The sequence below is a fragment of the Hyperolius riggenbachi genome, chromosome 1, assembly GCF_040937935.1.
Source record: "Hyperolius riggenbachi isolate aHypRig1 chromosome 1, aHypRig1.pri, whole genome shotgun sequence".
Lineage (NCBI taxonomy): Eukaryota > Metazoa > Chordata > Amphibia > Anura > Hyperoliidae > Hyperolius > Hyperolius riggenbachi.
In genome coordinates, this window is record NC_090646.1 from 474,705,400 (window position 1) to 474,714,281 (window position 8,882).

The 8,882-nt window shown below is 40.8% G+C and overlaps 1 protein-coding gene across 1 annotated transcript in view; it reads left to right on the forward strand.

The window, feature by feature from the left end:
• LOC137527577 (olfactory receptor 12D1-like) overlaps window positions 1–8,324 on the forward strand; it is a 33,503-nt gene extending 25,179 nt beyond the window's left edge. Inside the window, exons 2-3 of the mRNA XM_068248211.1 lie at window positions 6,506–7,024; window positions 8,229–8,324. Coding sequence (XP_068104312.1) covers window positions 6,506–7,024; window positions 8,229–8,324 — 615 coding nt within the window. The remainder of the gene's footprint in view (window positions 1–6,505; window positions 7,025–8,228) is intronic.
• The last annotated feature ends 558 nt before the right edge of the window (window positions 8,325–8,882 follow it).

Sequence of the window (8,882 nt, forward strand, 5' to 3'; positions counted from 1 at the left end):
AGTATTTCCCCGGACCCCGCTGATAGGAGAACTTACATCTCTGAGTCTGAGTCAAAAGCGATCTCTTGAATCTCCCGGGACAGGCAGAGTCTCTATGTGTGACAAGCAGCCCGGAGAGGAAGGGGGCGTGGCTACAGAACACACTGCTGTACAGAGAGGAGGAGGAGGACTCCGGGAGCCACAGGCATTAGCGTCACTGTGAGTTACCTGTAGCCTTGTCGCTCCCTGCCCCTTGCATGCCCAACTGTGTCAAACCCAGCCACCCGTGCCTGCAGTAGCAAACTCTGAAGCAGGGCAGGCGCGGATCTGATCAGGCTGGCTGTATAGCAAACCAGCAGGACCGCAACCTGCTGCTAGGGTGAAAATGCTTTTGCAGGTAAACTGCCAGTACTACCCCGCTGCCCGCAGATCGCCCTTGTTATTCAGCTGCCCTAGGCCCCAGCCTATGATAGCTAGGCTGAAATCCGGCCCTGGCTGCTGCCCATGCGCCATGCCGCCACCAGCTATTACGCTCAAAAATAGCTGCATAAATTTGAAAAAAAATTGTAATTAATTTAGAGGTGCCCGGGTTGAAAACTGTGCTGTCCCAATTGTGTATTGGACACAATGTGGGCTTCACGACCGCTGTCTGGAACCTCATGGTGTTTATTTACGGCCCTGGAACCACCACTAGGACCCAGGGCCTATTATGTCTCGTTGCCTGCCCTCCTGCCTGCTGCCAGTCTGCCACACACTCAACCTCCTCACGCTGCCTGCTGTTGTATTTCCTCCTGCTGTCTGTGTCTCCACTGCCAGGGAACACATTACAAGGTGCTGCTGCCCATGCGCCATGCCGCCACCAGCTATTACGCTCAAAAATAAATGCATAAATTTAAAAAAAAAATGTTTTAATTAATTTAGAGGTGTCTGGGTTGAAAACTGTACTGTCCCAATTGTGTATTGGACACAATGTGGGCTTCACGACCGCTGTCTGGAACCTCATGGTGTTCATTTACGGCCCTGGAACCACCACTAGGACCCAGGGCCTATTATGTCTCGCTGCCTGCCCTCCTGCCTGCTGCCAGTCTGCCACACACTCAACCTCCTTACACTGCCTGCTGTTGTATTTCCTCTTCCTGTCTGTGTCTCCACTGCCAGGGAACACATTTCAAGGTGCTGCTGCCCATGCGCCACCAGCTATTACACTCAAAAATAGCTGCATAAATTTGAAAAAAAAATTGTAATTAATTTAGAGGTGTCCGGGTTGAAAACTGTGCTGTCCCAATTGTGTATTGGACACAATGTGGGCTTCACAACCGCTGTCTGGAACCTTATGATGTTTATTTATGGCCCTGGAACCACTGCTAGGACCCAGGGCCTATTATGTCTCTCTGCCTGCCCTCCTGCCTGCTGCCTGCTGCCTGTCTGCCACACACTCAACCTCCTCACGCTGCCTGCTGCTGTATTTCCTCCTGCTGTCTGTATGTTTCCACTGCCAGGGAACACATTACAAGGTGCTGCTGCCCATGCGCCAACAGCTATTTACGCTCACAAATAGCTGCATTATTTTGAAAAAAAAAATTGTAATTAATTGAGAGGTGTCCAGGTTGAAAACTGTGCTGTCCCAATTGTGTATTGGACACAATGTGGGCTTCACGACCGCTGTCTGGAACCTCATGATGTTTATTTACGGCCCTGGAACCACCGCTAGCACCCAAGGCCTATTATGTCATTCACATCACACTGTCTGACACACACTACTCCTCCTCCTGTAGCTGCATTGAGCTTCTGCTGTCTGTGTGCTGCTACCACTGCCAGGGAGAACAGAAGAAGAACTATTTTCTGCTGCCACCCACTCTCCTACCAGCTATTACCACACTACAATAGCTGCAACTACTTCCTCCTCCTGCTGATGTCTGTATTTTACCACCGCCAGGGTACACAGAAAAAGGCGCTGTGGCTTGCAATGTGCCACTACCTACCTATTATGCCATCAACACAAATATAACTATGGTGTTATTAAAATAAAATATTTCCACAAATGAAGTAAAAAAAAAATATTACAAAAGAAAGGAAAACCAAGACACATAATATAATGATAGAGAAGAAGAGGCAGAAGAAGAAGAAAGAAGAAGAAGATATAGAAGAAGAAGATATAGAAGAAGATATAGAAGAAGAAGAAGATATAGAAGAAGAAGATATAGAAGAAGAAGATATAGAAGAAGATATAGAAGAAGAAGAAGAAGAAGAAGAAGAAGAAGAAGAAGAAGAAGAAGAAGTCATAGAAGAAGAAGAAGAAGATATAGAAGAAGAAGATGAAGAAGAAGAAGATATAGATAGAAGAAGAAGAAGAAGATATAGAAGAAGAAGAAGATATAGAAGAAGAAGAAGAAGAAGAAGATGATATAGAAGAAGAAGACGAATAAGAAGACGATATAGAAGAAGAAGATACAGAAGAAGAAGAAGAAGATATAGAAGAAGAAGACGATACAGAAGAAGAAGAAGAAGAAGAAGAAGAAGAAGATATAGAAGAAGAAGAAGATATAGAAGAAGAAGAAGATATAGAAGAAGAAGAAAATATAGAAGAAGAAAAAGATAATAGAAGAAGATACAAGAAGTAGAAGATGAAGAAGATTCGAGTAGAAGAAGATATAGAAGAAGAAGAAAAAGAAGAAGATATATAAGAAGAAGAAGAAGAAGAAGATGAAGACGACGTAAATGAAGACTTCCAAATTACAACCATTTTGGACACACCTTCTCATGCAAACACTTTTCATGAAGTTAATTTACTATTTTTGATACCTTTTTTATAACTACTACATCACCACATAATCACTTGATGTTTTTCTTCATAAAAAAGGTAGTTTCATACATCATTGACTTCCAATACAAGTTTTAAAAGCTATTTAAGGCCAGCTCGAATATTTTACTCGAATACAGACTCGGATAGTAACATCGGATATCGGAGGTCAAATCGGATATTCGATTAACTCAAATATAGAACTTTGAGTGAATTCGGATAGTTTACTATCCGAATTTGACCAAACTCGAATAGGATAATGAGGTATCCGATCAACACTGGCTTTCAGGGATGGATATGTGCGAAAGGGTGTGGCAGGGAGTTTCAAAGTGAAGGGGCAGCATGACAGAGGGCTCTGTCTCCAAAGGTTTTGAGATCGACTCTGGGGGTGATCAAGTTATTGGAGCCTTTTTATCTAAGATTGTGTGTGTTTGTGTGTGTGTGTGTGTGTGTGTGTGTGTGTGTGTGTGGGGGGGGGTGATATAGTTGAGTCCTTCAGGTATCCAGGGCCCAGATTGTACAAGGAACCAAATTCTCCATTTTGTCATTAGCCAGTGCAGTAAGCAAAGGGTTGGTGTTATGTGGCAATGGCAGGATTGGCTTGTTAACAGCCTTGCAGCAGCATTCTGTACTAATTGCAGGAGGTGCAGGTCTTTGTTTGGAAGGCCTGTATAGAGAACATTGGCAGTAGTCCAGCTGTGAAGTGATAAAGGCATGAACTAGGCATGACCTAGGGTTAGAAGATCTTCTGGAGGTATGAGGTGTTTAATTTTTGCAATATTCCTTAGGTGAAAGCTGAGGGGAATGCTGATTTTATTCCTGAAGCTTATTTCCCTATTAATCAGTACACCCAGGCTCAATTTTCTCTCCATGATCACCAGCCAGAACGATGTCCCCAGCTTGTTTGTACCCTGCAAACTGCTACTTCCATTCCTAGAGTTTTCATCTAGAATAATTTGACACAAACTTTCACCTGTACTTTTTGAAAGATTTATTAAAGTATCTTTAAAATGCAAGATTGTTTTAAACGTTACTAGCATACTGCATGCTCAACTCCTACCTAAATATCTGGTCCAGAATAAATATGCTTTGTATATCAGGTGTACTCCCTGCTCAACTCATTGGCTGCCAGATTTGTCAGATTTGTCAAAGTATGTCACTGAAACTAAAATATCCTTGTAAAAGTCAGGTAACTGGAATTTTTGAACAGGGTATACATATAGGGACCTAATATGTTGCATAATTGTATTAAATATTTTGATATTTTAAAAACATGTTTGACTAGTCAAACAAGCAAAAAAGTACCATAAAATTCTGTCATGAACAGTCCTTATGTATTACTTTTGTTATTCGCTTAGCAAATTAACAATTACACTATTTTTTTAGAATTGTAATTACCAAGACAATACCCAAGTGGATCCTCATTTCTACACTTCTTCTTATATAAGGTAAATGTTCAGCCATCCATAAAACAAAACTGCTCCTACTATCTTGTACATGACTACTATTGGCTGCTGCTTTGAAGAACTGTTCTTTACAATATATGGACAACAACATAGAATATGCAAAGTGATGATTCATCTAACATTCTTGTTGTGGCAAAGATATTGTGTGTTGTTAACAAGAATCTGAAGTGAAAATAAACTTATGATATAATGAGTTGTATGTGTAGTACAGCTAAGAAATTAAACATTAGCAGCACAGATATTGTTTTCAGTACCGGTAGAATTAAGAAACTTCCGTTGTTATCTATGCAAAAGAGCTTATCTGAGCTCCACGACCAAAAAAGTCATGGACAGCACTGTCTTTTGAAGCTCTTATCTCAAATGTCTCTCATTGTTTCTTGTTTGTTCATTGTTTTCCTGCAGCGGAAAGTTCAAAAGGTCATTAGCTCTGTGAAATCATTTAAAATAAGTGTAATGTGTAAACTGCACATATTAGAGAATGATGCAATGTTATAATAAAAAAAGCTATATAACTGAGAATAAAAATATGACACTTTTTTTTTTGCTACTAATGTTCTATTAACTATCCGTACTACACAACCAATTCATTATATCAGAAGTTTTTTTTTCTTTTGCTCCAGTGTCACTTTAAGTACTGCAATTGTAATCAGAAGTGAAAACAACATTTCTAAACATTTAGAATACATAATCACCTAGTAGAAATTATTCTATTTTGAACCTCACTAGCTTAAGAGGCTGAAAGATATGAAGTAATGAAAATATAATACTTAAAAAAGGCACAAAATCATGAAAAATTGACAGGTATAATATTCTCAATAGACAAGTCACAATTATTGAGAAGCAACAAAGACAACAGAATTACTGCATTTAATTTTAAATACATCACTACTAAAGTTCATCATTACAATGAATATAATTGCAATGAAGCATGTTGACAATAGAAATAACATTTGATAGAAGTAAAGGTTATTCTGAAAATATGTTTTGGTGTACTTTCACCACACTGCTCCAAATTACAGATGCTGTACATAAAAATGAAGATAGGTGGAGCATAGTGGTACATGCTTAACCTTCCTGGCGGTAAGCCCGAACTGAGTTCGGGCTATGCCGCCGGAAGGCACCGCTCAGGCCCCGCTGGGCCGATTTGCATAATTTTTTTTTTGCTGCCCGCAGCTAGCACTTTGCTAGCTGCGTGCAGTGCCCGATCGCCGCCGCTACCCGCCGATCCGCCGCAATTCCTCTCGCCGCGGCCGCCCCCCCCCCCAGACCCCGTGCGCTGCCTGGCCAATCAGTGCCAGGCAGCGCTATGGGGCAGATCGGAGTCCCCTCTGACGTCACGACGTCGATGACGTCGGTGACGTCATCCCGCCCGTCGCCATGGCGACGGGGGAAGCCCTCCAGGAGATCCCGTTCTTTGAACGGGATCTCCGGATCTCCGATCGCCGGCGGCGATCGGAGGGGCTGGGGGGATGCCGCTGAGCAGCGGCTATCATGTAGCGAGACTTTGTCTCGCTACATGAAAAAAAAAAAAAAAAATTTTAAAAAAAAGATTTGCTGCCCCCTGGCGATTTTTTTGCAAACCGCCAGGAGGGTTAAAGCAGATTCGAGATGAAAAATTAACTTGTCTATATATCTTGTCTAAAGTTTAGATAGTTTACACAGCATATCCAGCTGCAAACAGCTTCAAAAGTTTATGATTATTTATTCCTGTGATACAATGAGGGCAGCCATGTTTTGTTTGTCACATTGTCACAGGCTAAGGGCTGGAGATGCTATCAGCTTGCCTGTGTGTAAATTCAGCCTCCTCTCCTCCTCCCCTCTGCCTCTGAAATCAATGGCTAGTAACCTCCTCCTTCTCCTGCCCAGACTGAGCTCCCATAAGCCCTTGCTACAGTGCCAAGGCACAAACGAAGCTGTGGGTAGGCTTGTTTAGTTTATACAGAATTAGAGTATTAAAACAAAACAAAAAAAGTATTTGGCTTGAGGAATGCCCTATAAACTATATGAAAGGAACACAATTATGCAATGAGTACAAGTTTATCTCGGATACACTTTAATGTGGCTACAGGGAAACTACCAACATTAAACTGTTACTAAATAAGAAATTAGTTTTATTAATCTTTTTTGTTTGTTTATTTTTCTTCCCAACAGTTTAATTCTCTGGGTTAAGTTACAGATGAGAATGCAATTTGCCATGTTTAATTTTACTTCACCTAAAGAATTTTTGCTGAGCAACATTTCAGATTTGCCTGCATTTCAGATTCCATTATACATTCTGTTTTTAAATATATACATATTTACCCTTTTAGGAAACTGGATAATAATATTAATGATATATCTTAATCCTGTTCTCCACACGCCAATGTATTTTTTCATAGGAAACTTGGGATGTTTGGATATCATTTACATTTCCACAACTATGCCTAAAATGTTACACAACTTTTTCCAAGAGAGGAAAAGCATTTCATATGCGGGATGTGTAGCGCAGTTGTATTTGTATCTGGTGATGGCTGCTACTGAGTCCACACTCCTGTCTACCATGGCTTATGACAGATATGTTTCTATTTGCAACCCTCTATGCTATTACACTGTCATGAATAAGAAAGTATGCCTACAGTTAACCACAACTGCATGGCTTGTTGGGATGGCTTACTCCCTTATCCATACTGTCAACACTTTTAGACTGAACTATTGCAATTCCAACAAAATTGACCATTTCTTTTGTGACATTCCACCTCTCATGAAGATATCTTGTTCTGATACTAGTCTTACTGAAATTGTAGTTTATGTAGTTGGAGGGCTGTTGGTGTTAACATGCTTTCCACTCATTATAAGTTCCTATATTTTCATTATTAAGGCTGCCTTAAGACTCTCCTCATCCAAAAACCACAGTAAAACCTTTTCCACATGCATCCCTCATTTCTTGTCAGTCAGTCTATTTTACATTAGTGGGAGCTTTGCATATTTTCGACCTATATCTTCAAACTCTTTCAGTCAATACAAGATCAATGCACTATTCTATACAATCATGCCTCCTCTATTAAACCCCCTTATTTACAGCCTGAGGAATAAAGAACTTAAAAATGTCTTTGAAAAAAGATGCTGTATTAAAAGAGAGGCAACATAATCTTAATTGGCATTGAGAGACCTGTTTGCATTTGGAAGAACTTTAGCAATGCAATTTTTAAAGCCAGTATTTGATCTTCTTTTCTACAAACCACTCCACACCAGAACTGTAAAGGTTTCTTTTGAGTCTTTGCTAGCACATGCAATAACCTAGCTCCCCATTATAGGGTTAATACTCAAACACCTACTTCACTCAGAAACCAATTCATAAGATTGCCTTAACACACTTATCAGATTAACTTCACTATAATAAGCTGTGTAAATAATGCAGAATATATTTGGCTGTATCCAGGTATGAAGTAGAGAATTTGCTCTACTTTGCCTGCACAACGTATACTCAATTACAAGACAATCTGATAATTTGTCCTGCAACTCACAGAGTAAGTGTAAATATGCCTTCAAGAGACATTATATCCGTCTTTTACTTTCTTCTATGTTTTGGTTTTTTTTTGGCTGTGTTTAAAGGGACTCCGAGCAGTAACTACAATCAAAATCTGAAATTACCTGGGGCTTTCTCCAGCCCACCGTAGGTCGGGAGGTCCCTCTGTGTCCTTCTGGCTCTTCTCCCAGGCCCTGGTCAGAAATGGCTCCCGGCGACACTCGCCCGAGTGTCGGGCTCCTTCTTCCGCAAAGATGACGTCAGTCGTCACCACGCCGGCTGCCTCGCGTCATCACGGTGGCCGACGTGACAGTACTGCGCATGCGCGGGAGCCGCCGGGAGTCATTTCTGACCAGGGCCTGGGAGAAGAGCCAGAAGGACGCCGAGGAACCTCCCCACTTACGGTCGGCTGGAGAAAGCCCCAGGTAAGTTCAGATTTTGATTGTAGTTACTGCTTGGAGTCCCTTTAATGTTTTAGAGCAAAAATGTATCTTTGAATTTCATACCACTTAAAAATGCTGGATCCTCTGACAACAGCATAAGACCAAAACTGGTTGGGAAGGAGAACGTGTAATGGACACTATACTGTCATGCAGCACCTAACACTTTATTGAAGGTTATTGTGCTTGATTTTTGATTGTGCGATTTGATGCAACGGGGTTCAGTAATGCATGTGAGTGATTTTAACATTATCTTGCATATTTATATGTTTGATTAAAAGTGTAAACCCACTCTATTGGATTCAATACCTGCTTCTGTGTCTATTTACGGTGGTGGCCACTTATCTCTGTGTTGAGCACTGGGCTACTGCAGGTACTTGTCCAGAGTGTGGGAATTCCAGCGCTGATAAATTATGTTATTTGCGTATCTTTACATGGTGGTGGATTGGTACTTAGCAAAAAATAGGCATGGGGTACATAATAATACAGAAAGGGGTAAACACAACATATGGACATTGGTATATAATACAGAATTGGTAGATATCACAGTATTTACAGTGACAATTGTAGAGAGCTCTGCCTTTGTGAGCTTACAATCTAAAGGAATAGGGAGTGAACAAGAGGCGGAGAAATGTAATATATAATAATATGTATACTTATAAGCAGTGTGTTTTAGTTTATATTTGGTAATG